The following is a 27960-nucleotide window of genomic DNA, read 5'->3' as shown; positions in this document are numbered from 1 at the left end:
TTAATTTCTATTTTCCAGAAGGATAAGAGCAACAAGAAAAAAGAAGTAGAAACTAATGGTTTGGTCCCCTTTCCAGAAGTAGCATCAAGATTGGAATTTTCGCTTCATACCCTCCACGATTGAATGCAAAGTAGGAGGCTTTTAATTGTCTTTATGACATTTACGTAGCTAGTGAAATTGTCAACTGTAGCGAGAGGCTTGCATTACTGTAATTATTTGGTCCACATACCGAAACTAATGACATTCCAGGATTATATACGTCCTTTTTTGGCTCTCTCTGTCTTTTATTCCTAGGAGGTGACTAGCGTTATTTAGGAAAACTCTATTTAGTCGTGTTTAGTTGGATCATTGAGTTCGAAACCCTAAACAGACTGCCAATGAATTTTACTGTCTTTATTCCATCTACATAGCTAGTGAAAATGTCAACCGTTCTTCAAGCCCAGAAAATGCAGAACGAACACATTGAACTACTCAGTCGTGTCAGACAAGTTCTAAATGCAGGTGAGAGCTTTAGGCTATCTTTTGCACTTCGTACTCGTGAGATATTTTAAGAGGCGATTCCTTTGAGACGGGCCTCTCTTCAGACCAGAGCTCTAAATTCACTGTTCCTGTACCCCAATGCACCATACATTTGTATACTTGATCAATATTAAACCGGTTGACCAATCCCATACCAAGACATCTATCAACAAGCATCCATTCACCTGAAAAAGAATTCACAAGTATAAGACATCAACATGGACACCGAATAGATTACTGTTAGACCCCTGACAAAGCTGATCGGCAAGCGGCACGGCAGTGGCGAGGATTTTGGCATGATGGCCTTGCCATTGGCCTATGTGCGAGGGAAAATCAACATGCAAGACAATGCGGGGGTGTTGTCAATGGCAACAAACTGTTGCTAAGACAAGTGAGACGGACTACACTTGTATTTGAGGGCTAAGGTGTGACGGACTACACCAAAGCAAGAGTGGGCTGCGTACAAGCAAGGCCAAGACCTTGACGGAACTAGGCGGGCTGAATGGGAGCTTGACAAGGCTAAACGGGAAAGACCTCGGCGCTACAGTGAGACAGCTTAGTGCCAAGGCAGTGGCATTGGCAATGTGATGTTGCCATGACTTAGGTGAGCGGGCTGGCACCTAAGTTATTTGTGGGCAAACGACTTGGCAAAGGGAAGGGCATCAAGGCTTGGTGACTTGATGCTAAAATCAGCATTGACAACGGGCAGACTTGATCAAGTAGGGGCGACTTGACAAGAACAATCAACTGTGACAGCAGGCGGCGTGCGGCAAACAAGTTCGTGGCGATGTCAAGGAAATTTATAGCACAACGCAGCTGGATATAATGGCGTTGAGCTTGGCGCAATGCAGCTGGATATAATGGCATTGGGCCGGTCCAAGACTGGACACGAAATTGGGCAGCAGCTGGCCAAGGAAATGCGCACATGTGGTGCACATGATGCAGTTGGGCGGTTACAACCCATGTCCAGGAGTTGCTGATTAAATGGCTGAGTCTTTGCACGTTTTTGGGGCATGATCTATCATGTTCCCCACGTTTTGATCATGGGGATCATTTCCTATCAGTTGGGGGATGTCAACTGAACATAGGAAACACTTTTGGGGCTGACTACATTATATATATGTGTGCTAGCAGCCTTAAAAACGGGCCAAGTACCAACTGGTTGGGAAATGTCTGAAAGATAGGCATAGGGTTGTCTATTTTATGGCTTGAGCATGGCAAAATATGTGCCATTGCCTTGCCAAACGAGTGGCAGCACGAGTAGCCTTAGGCAGGGGCTTTTATAGGGCTGATTCGTGCAAGAGTAGGCCATTTTTGTGAGTTGGTGCCTGCCAAGGGTGGCAGCACCTTGCCTAACTCGAGATTTTCCTTTGTAATTGATTTATTATAAAAGGTTGGGAAAGGGTTCCCGTAAATCTGTGTTGCCTTTGTTTATTCCTGTTGCCTTAAATTTATTCTAAGTGTTGAACCTCGAAAGCGAACGAAAATTGGGTAAGGCTGAGGTCAAGTGGGGACTTGACTGCCGCACATCGGGCAGCATTTTCGGCGGACAGAAAACGCCCCTGTGACAATTGGTATCAGAGCAAGCCAGGTTTGGTTTGGTTTGGTTCGTGACGAGGTCGAGATGGCCATGGACAAGACTGCAAGGCAGTGGGTCAGTGTTCTTGTTCGTGGAAGGGACTGTCTTTGGCTTAGAAATTCAGAAAAGGCAAGGAAGGCAGTGATGCAGAATTTTCGAGTTTGAAGGTGCCAAAAATCAGTGTGGGTTCTTTCAAATCAGTCAGTTGGCGTGCTGAATTTGCTGTGGGAACGACGGACAAGAAATGCAATGAGAAAACAAAAACGTTGCACTTGAGGGCAAGGACAACGTAATTTTCAAAGGGGTGCTGAACTTGTGATGTCTTTGCAAATGGCAGCATGTGTTGGGATCTATTCGACGAGGGCGTCGAATTCAACTGGTTGGGGTGGTTTGTTAGACCCCTGACAAAGCAGATCGGCAAGCGGCACGGCAGTGGCGAGGATTTTGGCATGATGGCCTTGCCATTGGCCTATGTGCGAGGGAAAATCAACATGCAAGACAATGCGGGGGTGTTGTCAATGGCAACAAACTGTTGCTAAGACAAGTGAGACGGACTACACTTGTATTTGAGGGCTAAGGTGTGACGGACTACACCAAAGCAAGAGTGGGCTGCGTACAAGCAAGGCCAAGACCTTGACGGAACTAGGCGGGCTGAATGGGAGCTTGACAAGGCTAAACGGGAAAGACCTCGGCGCTACAGTGAGACAGCTTAGTGCCAAGGCAGTGGCATTGGCAATGTGATGTTGCCATGACTTAGGTGAGCGGGCTGGCACCTAAGTTATTTGTGGGCAAACGACTTGGCAAAGGGAAGGGCATCAAGGCTTGGTGACTTGATGCTAAAATCAGCATTGACAACGGGCAGACTTGATCAAGTAGAGGCGACTTGACAAGAACAATCAACTGTGACAGCAGGCGGCGTGCGGCAAACAAGTTCGTGGCGATGTCAAGGAAATTTATAGCACAACGCAGCTGGATATAATGGCGTTGAGCTTGGCGCAATGCAGCTGGATATAATGGCATTGGGCCGGTCCAAGACTAGACACGAAATTGGGCAGCAGCTGGCCAAGGAAATGCGCACATGTGGTGCACATGATGCAGTTGGGCGGTTACAACCCATGTCCAGGAGTTGCTGATTAAATGGCTGAGTCTTTGCACGTTTTTGGGGCATGATCTATCATGTTCCCACGTTTTGATCATGGGGATCATTTCCTATCAGTTGGGGGATGTCAAATGAACATAGGAAACACTTTTGGGGCTGACTACATTATATATATGTGTGCTAGCAGCCTTAAAAACGGGCTAAGTACCAACTGGTTGGGAAATGTCTGAAAGATAGGCATAGGGTTGTCTATTTTATGGCTTGAGCATGGCAAAATATGTGCCATTGCCTTGCCAAACGAGTGGCAGCACGAGTAGCCTTAGGCAGGGGCTTTTATAGGGCTGATTCGTGCAAGAGTAGGCCATTTTTGTGAGTTGGTGCCTGCCAAGGGTGGCAGCACCTTGCCTAACTCGAGATTTTCCTTTGTAATTGATTTATTATAAAAGGTTGGGAAAGGGTTCCCGTAAATCTGTGTTGCCTTTGTTTATTCCTGTTGCCTTAAATTTATTCTAAGTGTTGAACCTCGAAAGCGAACGAAAATTGGGTAAGGCTGAGGTCAAGTGGGGACTTGACTGCCGCACATCGGGCAGCATTTTCGGCGGACAGAAAACGCCCCTGTGACAATTACCACCATGGCAGCACCCAAGGGTGTCTTTTCTATTCTTCCAGTCCCATCTTACTACTATTCCCCTAAGAAGCAATGCCAGCTGAATTTACTAGTCTTACTAAGAGAGGTGGATCTAGGATTTCTAATACATGCGTGCACTAATAAAAAAAGAATGAAAAATGTATTAAGTGGGAATTGATCCCTATTCCTCTTGGTAAATAACTTAACCTTCAACCAAGTGCACCATTCAACCTTCTTGGAGCGTGGGCGCCAACAATTAATATTATACCAATTTTAGAAAATATGAACATAAAATATCTAATTTTGCGGCAAGGCCATGGGTTCACGTGCCCCATAATTTTGCCTATAAATCCGCCCCTACTTTCTAAGGTATCTTACTAATACAAAACTCACTCCAGTCTCATGGAAATTTACATATACTGACATGCATAGATCACAACCTAGTTCTGGCAGTACACTATAATCTACTTTTACTTCCTGCTGTGCTTTTAAAAGATGATATGGTTTGGCGCAGAAAATGTATCCTCTAGTCGGGCAACACCAGTTCTTTTAGAGAGATATAAACACTACAAATATGTGTGTGATAAAAATAAAAAATAAAAAAAGCTGTCCAGGTGAGCAAAAGAAAAGAGTAAAACGTACCCTTTGGGCGAAGATCTCCTTCAAACACTTGTTCTCCGGCTTCTGGCCAAAGTTCATGCTTGGACCCATCGATGGAGGTAAAGGACACATATGATTCCGTTGGGTGCAACAACGAGAACATTGGATGCACACGCAAGCACACAAGCCTATCAAAGCAAAAAACAAAGTATTGAGATGCCAAAAGCCATCAGAAATAAGAGAAGAGGGAATGAATTAAACCGAGGCTCTACACCATATAAAGCAGGGAGAGAGAGAGAGAGAGTGCGAGCACCTTTCAACCAGCTATTATAAACATGACCATCCAGAAACAAGAAAATTAACCGACAAAATAATTATTTTTGGACAGAATGAATGTTAAGACCTCTTATATATACAGCTTGTAACCAGGCTTTCCTGATTAGATAAATTATACGGATGCAAAAAATGCACAACATGATAACAATGATATCTCAATACTGTATTAGTTGGCATGCCTAAAATGACTCTGTGGAGGAAGACTAGATAAAATTGGTGTATCTGCAGAAAAAAAGCTTTCGATGACTTGATATCCCAAACAAAAGGTCAAATAGCTTCACCTAAGGCACAAAAGGTGTGATCTTGGTAGAATTGCATATTAGGTTTTTAAACAAGAGTATTTCGATCCAGGCACCGGCTGTGCCCCCATATGACGTAATACGTAGCACAACCTGAACTCAGCAGGTTCTTATCAAGGCTAAATGGGTAGAGATAGTTTTAACAGGCACAAAGTTAAATGAGACTGGTAATAGTACAGTTCAATCAGCTTGATAACGGAAAAACTTTAATTTGCAATTCTTTTTATACAAAAACTGAGATAAAGTAAGAATCTTTTGCAAAGGTCACGATATATAAAACACGTTTATAGAATATTATTGAGTTTAGGAAAATGATGAAGGTCTCACAACAAGTTGGAAACAATCATAGAGAAACACATTACTTCACCAGCATTCAGAACGAGAGTAGTTTCTATGCATCTATTTTGTAAATAAAGCTATGTTCTCTCTACATATTTTATGTTCTTAATGTTTAATTAAATTCCACTATTTTAAAATTCTAAGAGTAGAGATGCTATATTTATGAATATTATGTTGTTACATCTGAATTATGCTTATTCAGTCACAAATTATTTACATTAACACCAGTACAGCATGTATACCAAATATCATGATAGTCAAGAATGTAATTATTTAACACCTTAGTATTGAATAAGACATCAGTACACAATTTACTCTCTCTATTTCTATATTTTTAGAATAGAATGGGAAAAGGTTGTACAAAGAAGGTAAAATCAGGTTTTCGCTATAAAACTAGGCATCACTTTGGGACGTTGCACAAAGAAAAAGTAAGCTCAATTTTGGATATACCAATGCAGATTTCATTTTAGTTTGTAATAGGCAAATATTTTAAACAATCATTCGAATTTTATCTAAATGGACTGTTAACAAACTAAAACTGATATCAGGGCTCCCCATGGATTGACCCAGCCCATATTGGGTGATAAATAAGTCACCTGACAACAGTAAAAGTTGTGATCTACGATGTTTGGAACTATGCAGCAACAGTAAGAAAATCAATATTTCAACAGGTGGGTTTAAGAGATCCTACAAGTAGTTTTCAGTAATAAGATGTAGGACAGAGCAAACCTAGAAAATCCTCCAGAACCAGCACCAACTCCGCGAGCTACAATTGCAGAATCAATGCGGAAAACCTTGGAGTTGTCTTTTGGCAAAGATATGTATCGTTCCATAACTACTCCTCCACCTATATCACCTTCCAGCCTAAGAGACTCCAACTCCCCTTCCTGTTCCAGATCCCGTCTATGAAACAGGAAGAATTTGGACAGTGAATAACGGAGAAGAAAAAGTCCCCTTACGGGTAGAATAGACAATAGTGTAATCAAAATTCTAAATTTACTATTAAGCAAATCAGGAAAGAAAATCTCCATAAATGAAGAATTACCATAAAAGACCAAATTGAACTGCATTATGAGTTGGAACAGAAATGAAGAAGGTTCTAACATGCATCGGGTACAATTTTGAGAAATATATGCCCCCCTCTCTACGTGAAAAACATAATCAATTTTTCCAAGTATGTTTTCCATATTAAAAGCTAGAAACTACCACTGCTACCCAACATTACCCAATTCAAATCCATATTTTCACCTTAAGATGATTAACATATCAGAAGCCAAACACTTGACCCTTCTTGATATTTAAAACAGTACACCAATTCTCTAAAAATGAGACCAAGGAAAATCACTACCAGGATATTTAAAAAAATTGTTGTAATATCTCCTGGATTTGAGTCGAGAACAATCCAGCAAAATTTCATTACCTAATATAAGACACTCTCTGATGATTGATTCCATACATAGCCGGTTGAGAAGTTTAACGATCAAAAGAATTCGTTCACAGATTAATGTACTATGTATAAAACTATAGCTGAATTTTCTTTTCCTGTTTCCACATCAGAAATCCATTTCTACTTATATCCACATAAAATTCAATTTTCAAACCTAGTTTCACTATGAGATGAGTAAACCATTCCAGGATATACAAAAAGAAGTTGACCCTACAAGGCTGCTGGTTTTTCTCTTTTACGTTTCAAATGGGAAGTATAAGAGAAAACTTCACCTTACCCAGATTTCAGGTCAATTTATCTCATGCTTTTCGTTGCTTTCACATTTTGGAGCTGTTAATTTTGAAGTTCAGCTACACTTAATTTTCTTTCCTTCGGACCGCAGAGACATGCACAACTTTCTATCAGGCGAGGAGATAAAGTCTCCCTTATAATTGAATTGCAAAAGATTTAAGTACCATTTTCTTCAATGAAAATAGGAAAGTTGAATTCACACACGCATCATTTTCAGTTTTCCATTTTTGATCAGTGAAGAATAAAATCATCGTCAATACTAGAACTTGACTAATACTAATTTCTTTTCTCTATGTAGCAAATAGAAACTATTTGAAACATATGCTAGAGTGAGGAACTTCTTATTTACTTACTCAATAACTGAATACTCCTCAGTACATCCAGGTGATCTGTATTCACGGCCACTATATTCTTCGTACCCATTTTTTTCCACTCGGCTATGAAGCCATTGAGTTCCTGTTACAGGGAAAATAGATGAATAAGACAGTATATATATTCGACATTTCTGCTGCTATCAGTACTTTACCGAAGCCTATAGGTTTCCAAAAGATGGGCAGAACAGGGGAGCAATTTAGTTGGACAGAGATGCAAAGTACAGAGCAGAGAAACAGATAAGAGCTCAGACAGCAATGCTCCCTATAGCAACACAAAGGATAAAAAATATTTAACAGATAAAGGCTCTTTTATTAGATCAGAAGATGGAAACACCATTCATTTATCTAGACTCTTTTCAACAACTGACACTTAAGGATATGGAGAACTATAAGGAATCTGTGGCCAAACCTTGCTGTCAAACTTCAACTCAAAGTAAGAGATGGAAGGAAAACTCTCTTTTGGGAAGATAACTGGTTAGGTATTGGTTGTCTTATGAACCTTTTTCCTGACATTTATGCTCTGAATCAACAACACAGACCACAGTACACCATCTTAGAGGGACAAATGCTTGGAACCTCACCCTCAGAAGACCTTTACATGACTGGGAGCTTCCCAGAATTACAGATTTTTTCAATACTCTGGAGCTATGCAATGGATTACAGGAGGGAGATGACACACTTAGATGGTGCCAAAACAGCAGCGGAGTGTACACGTCAGCTCAGCCTACAAATACCTAAACCAAGATGGTGGACAAGTCAACCTATGGCCTTGGAAACACATCTGGAGGGTCAAAATACCATACAAAGTGGCATGTTTTGTCTGGGAGGTGTGAAATCACGTGCTTACAGCTGGTAGCTAGAGAAACAGTTTTAACAGATGATAACTTGAGGAAAAGGGGAATACAAATCTGTTCGAGATGTTACTTATGTGGTCAAGAGGTAGAACCAATCAGCCATCTGTTTCTACATTGTAGAGTGACTAGTCAGTTGTGGGACTTATTCGTCAACCTCAGAGGCATTAGATGGTCAATGCCAGGAAGAACATCTGAACTATTGTCAAGCTGGAATGAAGGGGGGAAGTGCACTGCCTCCAACAAAGACAGATGGAAAATTGTCCCTGCAACTATTTGGTGGACAATATGGAAGGAGAGGAACGCAAGATGTTTTGAGGATTCAACTAGTTCTATTCAGAAAATTAAGATGAATTGTATTCTTCGTTTTTGCTTTTTGTGTAAAGCAGAATACAGTGTTGACTTAAGAGTCAATTCTACAGGTCCTAGACTCCTTGTAAGATGAGCAAGGATTAGAATAGGGAGCTCTGTAGGCTTTTGTAAACTTTTTTTGGCTTCCAGCACAACCTTTGTGCTGAAGATTGATTAATACAAACATACCTGTTACATTGTCAAAAAAAAAAGATGGAAACACCATTTCTCTATTCAAACTTTGTCGAATGAATAACTGAAGGACCCACTGTTCAGATAAGTGAAAGATTATATGTTGATTAAACTGAACCAGTTTACAATGACAATCAAAATCCTTTAGTGTCAGTTGTTGAAAAGAGTCTAGATAAATGAATGGTTGGTAGTATCAAGAGACAATAAGTGAGCATGTTTAGCTTAGATTCTGATTAAACGGTCATTTGGGACGACTAAAAGAACCTTCCCAAGATACCTAACATCACCCATTTAAGCAGTGTCCAGCATTTGTCAGGTTACAGATCCACCGATGTTTCAAATAAAGGGACACTTACAATAAATGCACATGAATAAGCTTGACGAATACCAGCGAAAATGCAAAGAAAGTGAAAGTTTATCGAATTACTGAAGGAAAAAATAACTATGGAGCTCACAATACCTGAAGGAATATGGTCCATAGAAAGGATTCTACCACCTATCCAAGGGACCACTTGTAGCTCCCAATCACCACTCTTCAGAACAACGGGGGTCCTTGAAAGTTCTACTCCCTTGTGTCCAGAGACAGTCTCCACTTCTGGTATACGTTTAGCACTTTCTGCAATTAATTTTCAGCAAGGAACCAACACTTTCTGTAAATTTTGAAACAAAAAAAAAACTACTTGCATGGGAAGAAGTTGAAGTAAAAAGGATAAGATGGCATAGAATTGGTAGACATATAAAACAGACATCAAAAGTAAGAAACCCAATTCCTCTGCAAATCTGTAAGGCATGATAATTGTAAAAACCAGCTATTTAGTTCTCGTCGATACAGAACACACTACATCCAACAGCTGATAACGAGGTCCCATGTAGTGTTTTCAAAAAAATCATCACATAATTCTAACCTCACTGCCCTGAAAAACATGAAAAATGGCAGACCTGCAAAGGATTTTCCCTTCTATCCTCCTCCGAGACTCCATGTTTTCAAGATTTACTCATTAAAGGCTGGCCCAATCACTAAATCTATTTGATTACAAACAGCGGCAGCCAGAAGAAATGTAGAATTTTCGATCAGAAATTAAAATACGTGTTTTTCAATAAGAGAGATATTAAATAACCTTTAAGTTGGTAGCTGTTTCAGGCATCTATGGGTGATACATTAAAAGAATTTGGAAAACATTTTACCAAATCATGCTTTTTAATTGAAATGGATCCTAATGATTCTCTCTAAAATTCAGAATCTTTTATCTTTATACGTAAAAAAGAATTTTAATAAAAGTAGAAATACTGTAGCATTCTCTAAGCATCTGCATCCAGCACAGACGAAGCACCAAAAATGGTTGATGCCAGTGTTGTCGTTAAAGAATTAAATAGAAGTTTTAAGACATGCTGGGCTGCGTTGAACATGAACCACAGGGAGTTTCCAGCGGGTGTAGGTGTCTGACTTGAGTACTTCTTTTAAACATACCTAAGATTGGATATTGTGAAATACGTTCTGCACATATGTCATTTAATTTGATGAGATATTCACGTGTGATGCAAATCCAAGAAAGAGTTATGCAGTAAGTTAGAGAAAGAACTAAATAAGCAAAGCAGGACATGTGGAAGAGCAGGTTTACCCAGACGATTTCTGTACTTCTCTTCACTTGCAGAAACCAAATTGGATACATCAGTTTCTGATGGCATTGCTACTTGTACAATCTCTCCATCAGAACCCCAAGCTTCAAGCTGGATAAGGGGAACCATAGCAAACAATCACCAATTAAACATGTCTGTCTTAAATGGTCTCTCCTTTTCCCTAAAGCTAATATATGTGAGGCAGGAGGAAACATACCATAGCACCTTTACCAAGCAATATCCTGACATGCAACCGGCGGTTTGGCCTACTCCATTTTCCTTCTGTTTTGGAGATTCGCACAGTAACAACAGAAGACTGAAGCTCAGCAACATATGTTGTCAAAAGGTATCCACCTTCACTATATTCATATCCATCACCATCATCTTCGAATAGAAGACCTTCAGCTTTACCTGAAATTGCAAAAGTATGAGTGATGCTGAGTGCTATAGCTGCCAAAGAACTCTTTTCCCTTTCACTGCCTCTTGTCACCGTTGTTGTACAATGCGCCAATGATCCCACGATCAAGAGAAAGTACTAAATAAACTACCATTAAACTTGTAAAAGAATAGATGCATAGAGCAGCAAACAAAAACATTCAGGAGAAAGCAAAAGAGTCACTGAGAAGTCTAAAGTCTTTCTCTTTGCTTGATTACACAAATTCCAATGTCAGTGCACTCTTCCCTTTATCCCCCAAGTTCCACCAGTGTCCTAGCTCTGTCATTCTTATTCGGGATAACATATCCTAGAATGTACCACAAAAAAATTCATTCTTCCTAGCCCTACTAGCCTATCTTTATTAACCTTTACTGAATTAAGACCCGCCATCTCATGATAACTTCATGAATCCTTTCCTTTTATCAAGGACATATTGGTGCATCAGCCCAATTCACTACACTATCAATGTTGCATACCTGTTTTAACAAGATAAAGTTAATATAGGTACATGCATGTGTGCTACCCAGATGATAGCATTTTTTATTTCCTGTATCATTGGAAGCAATCTTCACTGGCACACACGGAATTCCTCATATCAGCGAATTATCTTACGATCAAGAAACAGGAAGAAAAGGGAAGAAAGAAATAAATACTCCATACCACACTCTACACTCTACAGTGACCACAACTAATTCTAGAACATGTGCCAAAATCAGATTAAAGTAGGCATCTATTATGGAAAAGTTGTCCCGTTTCGCTCTTAAATTCAAATAAAATAATTTCTTATTGATCCCTGATAATTGCTAAACCAACTAAAGCTAGTTAACCATAATCCACCCCCCCCCCCCCCAAAAAAAAAAAAATGGGAGTCAACTTCACTAGTATAACCAAAAAGATAGAAATTTACCATTTTCATCCAAGGCGACGAGTAATGTTAAATCATCACTCGGATTAGCTTGACCCACATGCTGATAAAGTGGACCGACAGGGATGATCGATCCACCAAGCAAATATAATGCAGGCAAATCCTAAAATTTTGGGAGGAACAAGAACAAAGATAATAAAAAGCAAATTAAAGTACTGATAATCCATAAATATTGTGTGTGTCCAGTTCCCAAGAATAAATACCGGATGTGAATCTTCAAAGTCAAAACTCAACCATGTGCCTTTTGGTAGCTTGTGCTGAATTGTACCCAATTCCTCACCACGCTGAGTGCTGCTCAAGTACAACATACATTAGTATATGCATGCACAGGACAGATTAAACCATCCACACTGATCCAGAAATATGAAGATTGATAAATGGACCTTGGGCCTAACTCAACCCCAAAAGCTAGCTCAAGAGGTGAGGATTTCCCAAATCCATATAAGGAGACCACACATCCCCTTCATTGTCGATGTGGGACTCAACAAAGATAAGGACGTAAACGTGGATCAGGTTAAGGCTAAATGAAGCAAATCTCTCCATCTATCTCAACTGCATCATAAAGGATCATCAGTTAGCAATATCGCGTTCACACTTCTCTGTCAGTCACCTCTATGCATGCCAATTGCCTCATGAATGTGGAGGTGCTTGAGGGAGGTCATTTGGGAAGTGAAAACGAATATTAATCCATCAGATTATTGGATGATACGCAAATCTATGAAATCAATTTTCACAAATAGATAACAGACTATGTTGCATGAAAGAAAGAGGTTTTGCATAATAATGTTAGTATTGTCTCTAAAACCTGCTACCAAACACTTGGCAAATGGTAAAAGAAATTGCCTTTTAGGCTTACAGTTATTAGAGCAAAATTTAAACCACAATAGCCTGTATTATTTATTTACTACAGAGCCGAATATATAATATCTTAACTGTTTTCTGACCATAATATAAACTGCCCTTTTTTCTCCTTTGACTAGTAACTAAGTTTACATAGCCACCTAGTGGAACCAGCAAAACATTTTGTTTTGCCCCCTTAATCTACTTTTTTGGATTAAAATGATAAAACCAAAAGATGTGCTTAATCTTTTCTCATCTCATGAGAAAGACAGTTAGCTACAAAGTTGATTGATGGACATTAGGAATCTTAACAATGCGTATATTGTAGAATGCAAACGAAGAAACCACCTACACAGAGTTCTACAATCACCTACTAATGCATCTGTGAAGAAAAAGAATTAAACCTTGCATATATAAGAATCGGTCCCAGCAAAAACGAGTTCTCGTGTTTCCTTAACTCAGGGTCTTTTGGATCTGCAAGAGTAAGCGACTAATTACCACGAAATTGATGTTGTTCAATTTAAGCAGTGTTTAAGACATAATTAAGTAAATAAAAGTGAGTTCTCTCTAATAGCTTAAGTTTGTAGATAAGATGGTTACACACTTCAACATGGTATCAGAGCAGGCAGAGGTCCTAGGTTCGAGGCTCACCGCCACCCAATATCAAAAAAAAATTCCACGTACTTGGCTCATCAAAAAGAATCAACTCCGCACGTGAGGGGGCATATTGAAGACATAATTAAGTAAATAAAAGTGTGTTTTTTCTAATAGCTTAAGCTTTTAGATGGGATGGACACACACTTCAACAAACAGTAATAGATTAGATACTATCGATAGGGAAAGGAACTCGTAAAGAAACCAAATCCTTAATTAGAAATGTCTAGGTTGTTCTCGGATTAAGTGACTTGCACAAAGTCTGCAACCATAGACCAGATTTTCCTTTTTGGGCTTTACAGAAAGTAAACAAGAAATTTCTAAACTGATGACAACTCAACATTTGAAAATTCTGTTCAAATGATTATCCAGCCAAAACTGCATAAATCCTGTACAATTTGACTATCTTGTCCACTATCAGCCATGCTTTCATGCACATATATTGTGGACCTAAAAATATTTTGATCGGTGATGAGAAATTTACCAGCAAAAAAGATAGGTGTGGCCACTGGTGTACCCCTCGTGTGTGCCAAATAAAAGAGGGTGTAAATGTGTGGCAAAAGACGGTAGCGCCGCTCCAATGCTATGCGACAAACTTCCTCACGCTGTTAGAGATGTAAGGTCCCAAGTCAAATCAGATGTCTTATACCAAAATCAAATAAGAAGTTTTACATACAGAAAAGACATGAAAAAAGTATACTATTATTCTGGTTAATTATCTTGAATACGCTTAAGAAACTAGATTAATCCAGTCTGCACAATTTAGCCATATCCAAGTGTATTCATCTTCATAAATTTCCAAGAGTAAATATGAAAAGAGGGAGATCAGCAACAAGACCGCAAGGGAATATCAACAGAAAAGAATGCTATAGCACAACTAGGACAATCATCAACCCAGAATTCAGGAAATGAGGTAACCAGAAACTGAAGTTTATCAGAAGAAGAGGGTATGTCCGCAACTCCTCGTTCTTTTTTTGTTTAAGATACCATTCAACTAGACGAAGCAATGGAATTCTTGAACAAAGCTATCTAGAAAGCAATGGTTAACAATTCAAATGTACATGCAGTTATAAAATCCACTTTTCTCCAAGAACCAACATACTAAGCTTGCATCAAAATTGTAAGAATTAATGCAAATAAAATGGATATATTACATTGCTATAGAAAGTCAAATCCGTTAGAGTGATTGTACAGATTTGTATCTCCGGAGTTAATAACAGGGATTTGTACCTCTAGAATGATTGCAGTTTTTTGTATATTTAATTAGTTAGAGATATTCTAGAAAAGAATTTGATATAAATAGAGAAGATTTGTAATCATCCATGCAATCAAAGTGCGATATAGAATCACATTTTTGGTATCCCGATTCCTGAGCATACATGCCAACTATTATTGTATCAGTGTCATGAACCTGGTACTATAATCTACATGTTTGAAGTTTCAGAATAAGGATCAGGAGTATTTGAGACAGTTATTGCTTAGGAACTTGGTTAGCCATTGAAACTATAACAGGCATTGAGAGTGCACGCGCTTGAAGAAATGAATGAGTCTAACTTGAAAACTCAAACTCCCGTCAGGGACCAGTTCACACTCTGAAACATATGCAAAACTTTCATGCTTGACATAATCAGATGGGATCTTTCAGACCAAGCCACAGGATATGACACAGTTAAATAAGTCATTTGACAAAATAGAACTTTCAAATAGTTGACTACTCATTGCTACAGAAAAGAGCAAACCTCTTCCCCAAATGACCAAGGCTCATGATCATTTGTGTCAGCCTCCGAATGCGCACGGCAAAAGGGAAACAGGGAACTAACACCCATCCACCTTCCAAACATCCGAGGAGTTGCATTTCCAGCAAAGCCACCTATATCTGGTCCAGTAAGTGGTTGGCCACTGAGCCCCTGAACATAAAATTTCCCTCATCGGAAAAGTACAATGCGCCAAACCATTACAATGCTAAATGAAACTGCTACTGTTACTTATGAAGCATGCATACTTAATATGTATGTACAACACACACACACACACACGGCATGGAGATTAATTGTGCGAAATTTGACTATACTAAAGAGCAAAAGAGATTTTTTGTGTCACGTGAAAATAAATGCCATGATCCATATAGGTGATATCTACTAGTGGGAATAGGATTTAGTCTTTCTAGAGAACTTATAATAATAATAATAATATTATTATCACTATTATTTATAAATATTTAACTTATTTTTCACTTTAATTTTATTTGATATAATGAGGACATGATTTGAGCTTAAATGAGAGAAGTAAGGATTAATATAGCCGACCCCAACTTGTTTGGAACCGAGGTGTAGTTGTTGTTCTTGTGTGATAGGGCAATATGGCATCTACCATCTTTGCATTGAAATAACCATGTCCTAAGTAGCACAGGCATGGAACCAAGACAGGAATTAAATACTAATATCTGCAACATTTTTTGTAGCCATAATCTACTATAGCATAACACATCAAGGACATGTCTCATGGATACTTTATCAACTTTAAAGTTCAGTCGACAAAAGCGAGCAGTTCATTAACTAAAAGATCATCAAAACACATTATCAATTGTCCTACTCTCTTAGCAGACTTCACCATTTTTGTAATTGATATAGGCGAGGTCAAACAAAAACTATTGAAGACTCCATTTTAGTAGATCCTTCATAATGCAACAACCACGTTTGTTCTTAAAATTTTAGTTGAAGCATATCTAAGAAGCAAGAAGCAGTGCCCTGTTGGAGTCTGCTTAATTGAAATGAAACATATTAACAAATTAAATAACAACAACAAAGAGACACGGTTGGATTAGTGTCGGACACGGGTACAAGCGGTGGCAGGCGGTGAGGGACGAACTCGTATACAACACATTTGATTGGTAGTGCTTGCCATTCCATGTCAAATAGGACGCAATCATGCTTACCATGTGTGGGTTTCTCTAATTGATAGAAAACCTGGATTTTTAAACAGATACCTGTACCCAGTGCTTGGACCTGAGAGCTGTAACAAAGCCTCAAGAACCACAACACTAGAGTATGTTTCAACATTGTGGCAGGGATGGAACTGTTGCTAATCAAAAAAATTGCCTTGTGCATCCTAAGGATTATGTTGATACTTTTTACTAGTAGTAAGCATTAACCTTGAATCATAATGATCGAACCTCTATAGATCAGACATCTTTTATTGGAACAAATTGAAGCTTTACAGATAGACATTCTATAGATTTTCTGGAAGCGAAGGTATTGGTTATCCATGAGGACTAATAAAGGAAACAGGTAACTACAACTTTTGAATTTCTAATATGGTGAATCATATGAATGCACCTCACAAGTTGCAAAGATAACCACTAAATTACTAACCTGCTAGAACAAAACCTCCAACTGTATTCCCCAGATTTTGAGTTCAAAAGTTAAGTTACCTTTCAGGAACTTCCCAAAATAAAATCAAACGTAAAAGCCTGCATCTGATATAAACTTAAAAGCATAAGTGATCATACTTAGCTACTAACCAGTTGAAGAACCATCGGGATACTCATATGCAAGTGCTCCCATGTAGAAAGGTTATCCCCTGTCCATGTAGCAGCGTACTTTTGGCTACCCACGAACCCAGCACGTGTGAGAACAAAAGGGCGTTTATTTCCATTAGCTAGCTTCATTCCTTCATAGGTTGATCTTGCCATGAGCATGCCATAAACCTTAAAATGCAGTCAAGCCAACTATAAGCATATTGCATTACAAAAGGCAAAGGAGCAGGGGTATCATCAGCAAGCACATCAAGTACAACTCTCCTCGAAGCTGTTCAAGTATAAACTTCATCTATGTATAACACGGAAAATGGGCTCACATTGTGATAGTATGAATGACTCTGGCAGCCTCCAAATTCAGGATCTCCCCTGTGAATATTGCTCTCAGGCATTGTCTTTGTTACTGTCTGCAACAGAAAAGACTCAATGAACGAAAACAGTGCAGCATAATAAGTGTTCTGAAGTGGTACAGTAGGCCACCTTAAAAATAGCTGGTTCATTCATGTCATTCCATATACCATCCACACCATTTGAGATGAAATCTTTAACTAGGTTAGCCCACCATGATCGGGCTTTCGATTGAGTGAAATCGGGAAACACACAAGGCCCAGGCCACACCTCCCCTAAAGATGAATGCAAAAAGATGACAAATCTGAAAATGTATACAAACAATAATAAAAGTTTAAACTGCAGGATAAAGACATACCAATAAAAGGGCTCCCATCTGCTGTTTGAACCCATACGTCTGCTTCAGAACCACTATCATAAACAAAAAATCCCTTTTCATACTTAATCCCTGGATCAAGCATCCAGATTGCTTTGAAACCTGATTGATGAAGTTCTTCCACAAGGGACTTTGGATCTGGAAAACTCTCCTGACAACAATGTCCAGAAAAAATTTTAGGATGTCAATTTTGACATTAGTAAACAAAGGCGATTCACCTAAGTTAACATAACTAAATGATAAAGAAAAGACAAATTTAATGCTTGTGAGAAAGCACGGGAGAAAAATATATTATAATGTTAATTGTAATACAATGAGTTCTATTTATAACTATACATAATACATATCCTACTCCTATTCAATGTGGGACTCGGACTAAATACATACTAATTACATAATTATCTCACTCTCCCCCAAGCCGGTGCATACAAATCATATGTACCGAGCTTGTTACATATGTAACTAATACGAGGACCAGTGAGGGACTTGGTGAAAATATCTGCAAGCTGATCATTCGACTTCACAAACTTTGTAGCAATATCTCCTGAGAGTATCTTTTCTCTTACGAAATGAGAGTCAATCTCAGTGTGTTTAGTTCCCATGGAACACCGAATTCGATGCAATATGAAGGGCAGCTTGATTATCACACAAAAATTCCATCTGGCTAATCTCACCAAATTTCAACTCCTTGAGCAACTGTTTGATCCAAACTAGCTCACATGTTGTCATACCCATTGCCCGATATTCTGCTTCTGCACTAGACCGAGATATGACATTCTGTTTCTTGCTTTTTCAAGACACCAAATTACCTTCTACTAAAACACAATATTCAGACGTAGAACGTCGATCAGAAGGTGATCCTGCCCAATCAGCATCCGAGTATCCAACGATCTTCTCATGGCCTCGATCCTCAAACAATAGTCCTTTGCCTAGAGCTAATTTTATATACCGAAGAATGCGGACAACCGCATCCCAATAACTATCACAAGGAGAATCCATAAATTGACTTACAATACTCACAGAAAAGGAAATGTCAGGTCTAGTCACTGTAAGATAATTTAATTTACCAACTAGCCGCCTATATCTTACGGGATCGCTAAGCGACTCCCCCTGTCCTGGTAGAAGTTTAGAATTCGGATCCGTAGGAGTGTCAACAGGTCTACATCCTGTCATTCCTGTCTCCTCAAGAATGTCTAAGACATACTTCCGTTGTGAGATCACAATACCTGAGCTAGCCTGAGCGACCTCAATACCCAAAAAATACTTTAATCTGCCTAGATCCTTAGTCTAAAAGTGCTGAAAGAGATGTTGATCCAACTTAGTAATACCATCCTGATCATTGCCGGTAATAATAATATCGTCAACATAAACTACCAAATAAATTCATAGATTTGAAGTAGAATGCCGATAAAACAAAGAGTGATCAGCTCTACGAGTTATGCCAAACTCCTGAATAACTGTGTTGAACTTACCAAACCAGGCTCGAGGAGACTGCTTTAGACCATAGAGCGATCGACGCAACCAACATATAAGGCCACTAAACTCCCCTGAGCAACAAAATCAGGTGGTTGCTCCATATAAACTTCATCCTCAAGGTAACCGTGAAGAAAACTATTTTTAATGTCCATAATGGCGAACAACAACCATGGATAGAAAGAGTAGGACTGGTGCTATTTTAGCCACGGGAGAGAAAGTATCATTCTAATCGAGCTCAAATATCTGAGTATACCCTTTGGCAACAAGACGAGCCTTAAGTCGATCATCCTGGCCATCTGGGCCAACTTTGACTGCATACACCCAATGAAAACCAACAGTAGATTTACCTGAAGAAAGAGGAACAAGCTCCCAAGTATCACTCGTATGTAAAGCAGCCATCTCGTCAATCATAGCTTGTCGCCATCCTGGATGAAACAATGCTTCACCTATAAACTTAGGGATGGAAATAGAGGACAAAGATAATAAAAACACATAATGGGGTGATGACAGACGATGATAACTTAAACCGACATAATAGGGATTAGGATTAAGTGCGGACCGTATACCTTTTCGAAGTGCATGTGGTGGACTATGAGGAGACAAGCCCACACTAGAAGCAGGGTCAGGTGCCGGACGTGAATCAGCTGGGCCTGATGCTGGGCATGGACGATGACAATAAGTCAAGAGAGGTGTTCCTATGGCTGGAGATCTAGGAGGAGCAACAGTAGATTCCTCAATCATTTGTATGGATAAGACTTCTATGGTTGAGGATGTAGAAGGAGCTATAGGTGACGGAGCTGGAGCTAGAGTTGGAGGTGATGGAGCCGTGGAGGAAGGTGAAGGGGAAATAGTGACTGAATCTCCAAAAGATGGAACTGGTAGCACCTCAGAAATGTCTAAGTGATCACCTGGGCCTGTGAAGTACGGCTGAATTTCAAAGAAGGTAACATCAGCAGACGCACTACTGGATGTCAGGTGAGTAGCATCAATACCCCTTTTGCATTCTCGAGTAACCTAGAAATACACACTTAAGAGCACTGGGAGCTAACTTATCTCTTCCTGGAGTAAGGTTATGAACAAAACATGTGCTCCCAAAAACACGAGGTGGAAGAGAGAACAAGGGTGAGTGAGAAAACAACACAGAGAATGGAACTTGATTCTGGAGAGTTGAGGATGGCATACGATTAATAAGATAACAAGATGTGAGAACTACATCCCCAAAAACGCAACAGAACATGAGATTGTATGAGTAGGGTACGAGTAGTCTTAATGAGATGCCTATTCCTCCTTTTCGCTACCCCATTTTGTTGAGATGTGTATGGAAGAGAAGTTTGATGAAATGATCCCATGAGAGTTCATAAATTACTAAAATGGAGAAGGCAAATACTCTGGGGCATTATCACTACGAAATGTGCGAATAGAAATCCCAAATTGATTTTGGATTTCAGCGTGGAAAGTCTGAAAATAAAAAACAACTCAGATCGATTTTTCATCAAGAATATCCAAGTGCACCTAGAATAATCATCAATGAAACTAACAAAGTAGCGGAATCCCAAGGTAGAACTGACTCGACTAAAACCTCAAACATCTGAGTGGACTAAAGTGAAAGGTGACTCTGCTCGATTATCAGGACGCCGAGTAAAATGGGAGCGAGTATGCTTACCGAGCTGACACGACTTACACTCTAGAATAGAGTGGACAAGTGAGATAAACCAGGTAATATTTTCTGAAGTTTTGATAAACTGGGATGTCCCAACCGTTTATGTAATAAATCTGGTGAATCAATAACATAACAAGTTGTTGAAGGAAGACAAGATTTAAGTCCATGTGATTTAGCAAGGAGGTAATAAAGTCCATTTGACTCACGTCAGGTACCAATGATCCGGTACTGCGTTCCTGTATAAAAACAAGGTCATCAAGAAATAAAACAGACCATTTAAGTGATTTGGCTAAGCGACTAATGGATATGAGATTAAAAGTACAATCGGGAACATAAAGAACTGAATCTAAAGATAAGGAAGGAAGTGGACTTACTTGACCTATTCCAGTTGTCATGGTTTGAGACCTGTTAGCCATTGTAATTGTTGGAAGAGATTGAGAATATAAAATAGTAGTGAAACGAGATTTGTTACCAGAAATGTGATAGATGCCCCTGAATCAATGACCCAAGAATCGGATGATGAAGATTGAGAGACACAAGTCACGCTATTACCTGTTTGAACAACAGAAGCTATCTCTGAAGATGTTTGTTCGCATGCTTTGTACTTCGCATGCTTTGTACCGAAGGAACTCAATATAATCTGGTAGAGAAATCATCCAACTATTCATAGTATTAGGTCCCATTTTGCTACAACCAATTGCTCAAATTCTTGACTAAAAGTTGTATGATTAACCCTGGAATGCCAAGTCAGAACAAGTTAAGCTAGAGACCTCTTTTTCTCTTAGTTAGATGGAGTTAGAAATCAAGTTCTTCGCTTGAAATAGTGGAAATCAATAACTCGTGCGGGAAAACTGAAGAAATAGCTGGGAAAACACTGTTCGCGCCGGAAAACACTGTAGCTCGCCGAAAAATTCCAAGGTTGTCGGATTAGAAAGAAAATTGTATGGACAGGCTCGGAATCACCTCCCCAGAAAGATGTCCTGAAGAAGTTGGGCCAAAAAGTGGCCGAAACAATTTGCATGCGCCGGCGCATAGGTAGGACTTAGGAGATGTCGGTGGAAAATTCACTGTCAGCGGCGCATGAGGGCGCGTGACAGGTGTTCTGGTGGAGATCATTTTCGGGGTTGGTCGCCGGAGGGTGATGTTGGTTTTTGCACAACACCGACAAAAAAGAACTTTTAAACCGGACAGACCTGCGGTCACCGGACAATTTTCCGGTTAACTGATTTCTTTTTCCCGGAATCGCTGGTATTTTTGCACAGCGATGAATCTCTCAGGTTAGCTCTAATACAATGTGAGAAAGCACGGGAGAAAAATATATTATTGAGGTTAATCGTAATACAATGAGTCCTATTTATAACTATACATAATACATACCCTACTCCTATTCAATGTGGGACTCGGACTAATTACATACTAATTACATAACTATCTAACAATGCCAATGAAGCAGAGCCTGTCTAAGATCAGATACCAAAACCAAGCACTTCCATACATCAAACACTTTCTAAAAATCATTTGGGAAAATGCATAAGTACCCCCCTAACCTATACTGAATTTACAACTATATACTTTTTCTTTGCGGAAATCTTATTACCCCCTAAACTTATTTTAAATGGAATTATTTGCATCCTAAAACTAGACAACCAAACTCTTGGCAAGTGGTGAGCTACACGCGCCCCCACATGTATTTTTAGTACTTTTTTTATTCTTTCTTCTTTTTCTTATACTTTTTTCTTATTTCTTATTATTCTCATTTTTTTTGGTTATTTCATTCTCTTTCTTTTTGTTTTGGTCACTGACGGCATAAAATGGTGGTCGTCGGAATTTCATAAACACCATTTTTTTCGGCGAATTTTTTTTTCCGGCGACAAATTTTTATCCCGATCTAAGTGTGTTTTGTTTTACATATAAATTTTTCTTGAAAGTGTAATTTATGAGTGGGAGGAAGAGCAAAAGAAATAAAAACGAATATAACCTGAGAAAACTTTTTCCAATTAAAATGTCAATACATCATTTTTTTTCCGGCGTGGGAAGGTTTTCCGATGATGAATTTTTTCCCTCAAATCTAAGTGTATTTTGCTTTGCTTATGAATAGATCTTTCTGAGAGTTTAGTTTGTGTGTGAAAAGAAAAAATGGAAGAAAAACGGTTAGACAAAGTCGCCAATGAATGAATATACGCCGGAATTAGAGAAGAAACGAAAAAAAAAGTAAAAGAAAAAAGACAAAGGAAAAGGAAAAGGAAAGGGAAAAGGAAAAAAAAAGTAAGAAAAAATGGTAAAAAAGAATAAAAAATAATCTTAAAATCGTTTTTTCTTGCTTCTCACTCTCCTCACACACTCTGTCATGTCAGCGTTAAGGTTGCAAATAATTCCATTTAAAATAAGTTTAGGGGGGTAATAGGATTCCCACAAAGAAAAAGTGTGTAGTTGAGAATTCGGGTATAGGTCGGGGGTACTTATGCATTTTCCCAAATCATTTTTGATAAGAGCATTATAAAATTCATAATTAATGCCTATTTGTGAATATAGATGTTGAACAAAAGGTCAAAGAAGGAGAAGGGGAGGGAAGCATCCAACTGTAAACTTCACAACTAACTTAAATATTCAAATATGTAAAACTATCCAGATAACTGGAAAATTGGATATATGATTCAGTTTACAACTTTAAGTAGCTCGAAATGACATGAATATAAAGTTAAGTTAACAGAAGAGAACAAAATTCTCTTTACAGAGTTTCAAGGAGAAGATACAGAATTCCTTTCCCCGTTACTGCTTCATGCATTATTCCTTTTTGGATAGATAGGAATTTCATGAACAGAAACCAAATGAAATACATCAGTGGGAGACAAGAATTTCCCTATTTCATATACAAAGGAAATATTAACAAGCATTCTTCTCAGTTTCACACTTTAACTGCATATAAGTTAATGCCTGGTCATGAAAATATTAATGTATTTGGCAGGAGATAAAAAGAATTGATCATTGCCTGACATATATCATTGACTTGGACTAACTGCCTGTAGAATCAAATATATCAGGATGAGAGAGAGAGAGAGAGAGACGGAGTACCTTTGCAAATGTGAAACATCGAAAACCATCCATGTAGTCAATGTCCATCCATATGACATCACAAGGAATTTTCTTCTCCCTGAAGGTCCTTGCAATCTGCATGAAATAATCAGACGCAATGAAATATAAGATTCAAAAGCCAGATATATACCTATCAGACTTTAGTAAAATGAGGAAGACAAATACGAAAGATTAATGTAGGTGGAGGATAAGAACAGACCAATGAAACCGGAGAAGCATTGCAAAGTAAGGACAAAATTAGAGCTCGTATTGTCCCCTAGCTGAGTAGTTCTCATATCTGAGGTTCTCCCCTACCCCCAGCCCAGTAAACGGGCAGAATCAATCAAATGCACATAAATGGAGGGACAAAGAACATGATAAGAAAATGGCAACAGTTGGTGGCAGAGGAAGAGAGAAAAGAAAAATAAATAAGGTAAATTGCATTCAGGCAGCCAGAATCAAGAGACAAAGTTAAACTTGCAAAACAAACACCATGAGGAGAGTAAAAGAGACTATTTCACATAATGAAGTGACCATACCTCTCGAACACGAGCATCAGGCACATAGCTCCATCGGCATTGGTGATAACCCAAGGCCCACTTTGGAGGCATAAACACAGTTCCTGAGTTCAAATTGCTGTGACTAATACTTCAAACAAAGTAAACATAATAAATGGGAAAATGAAAGCTGGGAACAGGTTTTTTTTTTTTTTTTTGGAGGGGGGTGGGGGGGTGGGGGGGAATAGGTTAAAGATTTATCAAATTAGAAGAGTCTATATTTTGAGCTTAATCTTCCACAAGAAATGACACACACTCAGATATGTAAGAAGGAGCAGAACGAAGGTAATCGGCTCACAGAAACATCTCTACATGAAATGCATCAAAACTCATTTAAACAAATACAGTAAGTTATTATCTAAAGAAAATGGCACACTCTGAAATATGGAAAAAGCAGCAGCAGAACGAAAAATGTAGGTTTACATAAGATGCATCAGAAACCATTTAAACAACTGTGTCAAACTGGATTCAATTGCTTTATGGGTGTACCAACACATAGCTGATGATAGAGATGTAAGGCAGAAAATAGGCATCAATCTTCATCTTTTTGTAATTTGTCTGCAAAATGTTCAAACATTCATGCCATCTATTCAATTGTGCCCAGCCCGATCACAGCCAGTAATTGCCATAGTCAACATAGAGATGACAGGCAACAGAGAGATTCAAAATTATGCTGCCCAACAGCAAAGGCAAGGTCTCATAAATTCGAAATTTCTCCACAAATCTACCTAGAACAATTGTAACTGGTAAATATGATTCGACAACGGGTTCATTCTCACAATTTTAACATTCATCCTCGATTGATGTTGCTGTAGGTTCTCAATTTCATCCACAATAATACGTGTATCAAGTTCCAAAAACTGATGCATTTAGGTGCCAAGCAGATAATCCAGACATATCTATTTATTAAAAGACAAAATAAACATATTTAGCTTGATGCCTGGGACTCTGTCAGTAGGACTTTCTATTCTTAGTTACAAGGTCCAATGAAGATCCTAAGAACCAAAGTGAAAGATTCCTTTCCTGGCCACTACTTTCTACTCAGTGATAGAAAAATCAATTTAAAGATAACCTTGTATATTCATGAGAAAATGAAGAATAACACTGCAGGAAATTACCGATTGCATGAGAGAATGATACGAGAACATCAATTGGTGAAGCAAATGGGCCAAATGTGATGACAGGATAGGATTGTTGACAGATAAACCATATACTGGATTCTTGTCGCAAGTCAATCTGCTCAAACGACAATAATCATTCAGTGATACATAATTGTAGTTTAGTATAGAATATGCGCATTGATACATACACAAACGGACATACAGAAAACACACGCTAGTGCTTGCATGGGTGTAGAAAGTAGAGTAAGATAGTACCTCACAGCGATGTGTTGTATCTGCCAGAACTCCAAGTGTCTCTCCACTGGGAAGAACAGCAAGCACCCACGGGTGCGATTGATACAAGGAGGTAGTTCCAGGACCATAACCCCATGCATCAGTATTCCATGTAAAAATCTGAAAATAACAAAATTAAATTTGCAAGTGTAATAATCTGTTAACCATCTTCATCTTGTGATTTGCTCTTGGAAAGTCAAGTTTTCTTCATAGGTCTTTTATTCCCGTCATCAAAAGGACAAAGACCTTACACTTGGTTCTTTAATTTGGAAAAGCACCAATTGGTATCAAATATATGCATTTATTCGATTTCTGTTTCATCACATGTTCCAAAATCAACAAGACAGACTAGTCATTAGCAAACTGACCACTGTTGATTGTTCACAACTAGGCTCTTACCTGTAGTTCACTTATAATGTGTTAGAGACCACAGAACTTGAACTTCTTTTCCAATTAATCCGGGGATTGTGTAAAGTATTAAGCAAGTGAAGCTCCACCAAGATCTGCAGTATGTATGGTATGCTGTTGCATGATAGGCTTGGTCGAAATGTAATTTTCAATACCATTGTCCCTAATAAATATGCTCAGGACCGTTGCTACTCTTAGCTTTCATGGTGCAAGGCCATAGGTTCAAGAAACAGGTTTTTATTGATATGTCATGAGATCAGATTGGCAGTGTTCTATCTACACCTTTTCTTGGAAATAGCTTTTGACTGGTCTTTGTTTCTGGATAGTTTGTCCTCCATAAGAATGATTCCTTTTAAATGCGTTTTATATGTTGCCTAGAATTCGTAAAATATGGAGAAAGAGACACGGCTAAACTAGAAAAGCATTTAGAGTATCTCTTTTGTTCAACAAAATTGTATGTGAAACTCACCCTTTTCCCAGTTCTTTCAAGCTGACCACTGACCTCCCCTGTTCCATAGAATGAGGTACCTGGTGGAAGCTTAATTAAAGTCGAAACATCTCAATCAATGACATATTCAAACCTTTTTCATTAGTGAAATGGAGAGGAAATGGAATAAGCCACCAGGACCTGAAAGTGTTACCTCAATATTAACAACTTGTTGTCCCATGACACATTCAAAAGAAGGAATATGTGATGGAACTTTATGGATAGACATTATCGGTGTCTCCCTAACTTTGGGATCAACAAAGGAAAAACTCGGAAATGCTGCATTTCTATCATCTGCAGAGCAATCAAAACGAAAGACTCCTTCCTCCAAAATAGGTTCGAAAATCATGTTCCCCGTTCTGGCATCTGACATTGCAGTTCTACCGTCTATTCTAGCCATTTTCGACGCAACAAAACTTACACCAGTAGACCTCTTATTAACAGTCTTCGGTCTTCACGCCAAAGAATAGAATTAGCACTTATCAAAAAAACATGCCTTTCATGGATGAAGAAGACCAGTACATTGAAATATCCAATACTTGTGTCAGGAGAACATATATATCACACAAATTTTCAATCCAATCATAATACTCAAGAACTCAATTGGAATACTAGAGTAAAGAAATATCCATCTAATTATCAGACACACCAACTTAATTGGAACACTGAAACCAATGAAGTTCAAGAAAATTCTACCACTTTGATCATACCCAAAATTGAAGCACAGGAACTCAAAGATTGTATTATCAAATGACTGAGGACTAAAGTTCCCAACTTTCTAAGAAATGCATTCCAAAGATTTCAACTTCCAGTCAATCAAGAAAAAATTAAAACACCCAACAAAGTAAAGTGAATTAAAGATTCAATAATCATTACACAAACTCTTCTTTAACCAATCCTTAACCAAATTTAACCAAATGGGACAACAGAAAGATTAAAACTTTAGAGTAAAATGAACCTGATTAAACGATGAACACAAGTTGTGCTTCTAGAAGTAAGCAGACTAATGCAATGCAAAAAAATTGTGTTGTTCAGAGACCCATTTGAAACCCTAGGATTGGCACAACAAGGACTAGTGGAATGGCCAAAAATGTGAGACTTCGGTGATATAATAATGCTATTTGTAAATTGTAGTTTGTCCATATATGGGTTCCTCCTGAACCGAAACCTTAACAATTCAGTAACAAAACAAAAAAAAGGTGCAGAATAAAATGAGTATAATAGTATATCCGTAGAGTGAGAAAAGTGTGAATGATCAGAAACAATGAGT

The 27960-nt window shown here is 38.6% G+C and overlaps 1 protein-coding gene across 1 annotated transcript; it reads right to left on the bottom strand.

The window, feature by feature from the left end:
• Positions 1–310: 310 nt before the first annotated feature.
• Positions 311–27960, bottom strand: LOC107766006 (uncharacterized). Its single transcript, XM_075252847.1, has 23 exons — positions 27649–27960; positions 26845–27142; positions 26673–26741; positions 25778–25915; positions 25520–25637; positions 24384–24466; positions 23845–23940; positions 17619–17787; positions 17393–17535; positions 17233–17319; positions 16898–17083; positions 15117–15284; positions 13862–13982; positions 13128–13197; positions 12087–12174; positions 11866–11986; positions 10740–10933; positions 10525–10633; positions 9366–9521; positions 7491–7593; positions 6129–6302; positions 4468–4613; positions 311–704 (listed from the first exon to the last, which is right to left on the bottom strand). The coding sequence occupies exons 1-23, from the start codon at positions 27831–27833 to the stop codon at positions 511–513; spliced, it is 3216 nt and encodes a 1071-aa protein (XP_075108948.1). The 5' UTR covers positions 27834–27960; the 3' UTR covers positions 311–510.

The sequence above is a fragment of the Nicotiana tabacum genome, chromosome 1 (assembly GCF_000715075.1).
Source record: "Nicotiana tabacum cultivar K326 chromosome 1, ASM71507v2, whole genome shotgun sequence".
Taxonomy (NCBI): domain Eukaryota; kingdom Viridiplantae; phylum Streptophyta; class Magnoliopsida; order Solanales; family Solanaceae; genus Nicotiana; species Nicotiana tabacum.
Note: the sequence above shows the minus strand (reverse complement) of the source record. Positions and strands in the feature narration are given on the sequence as shown.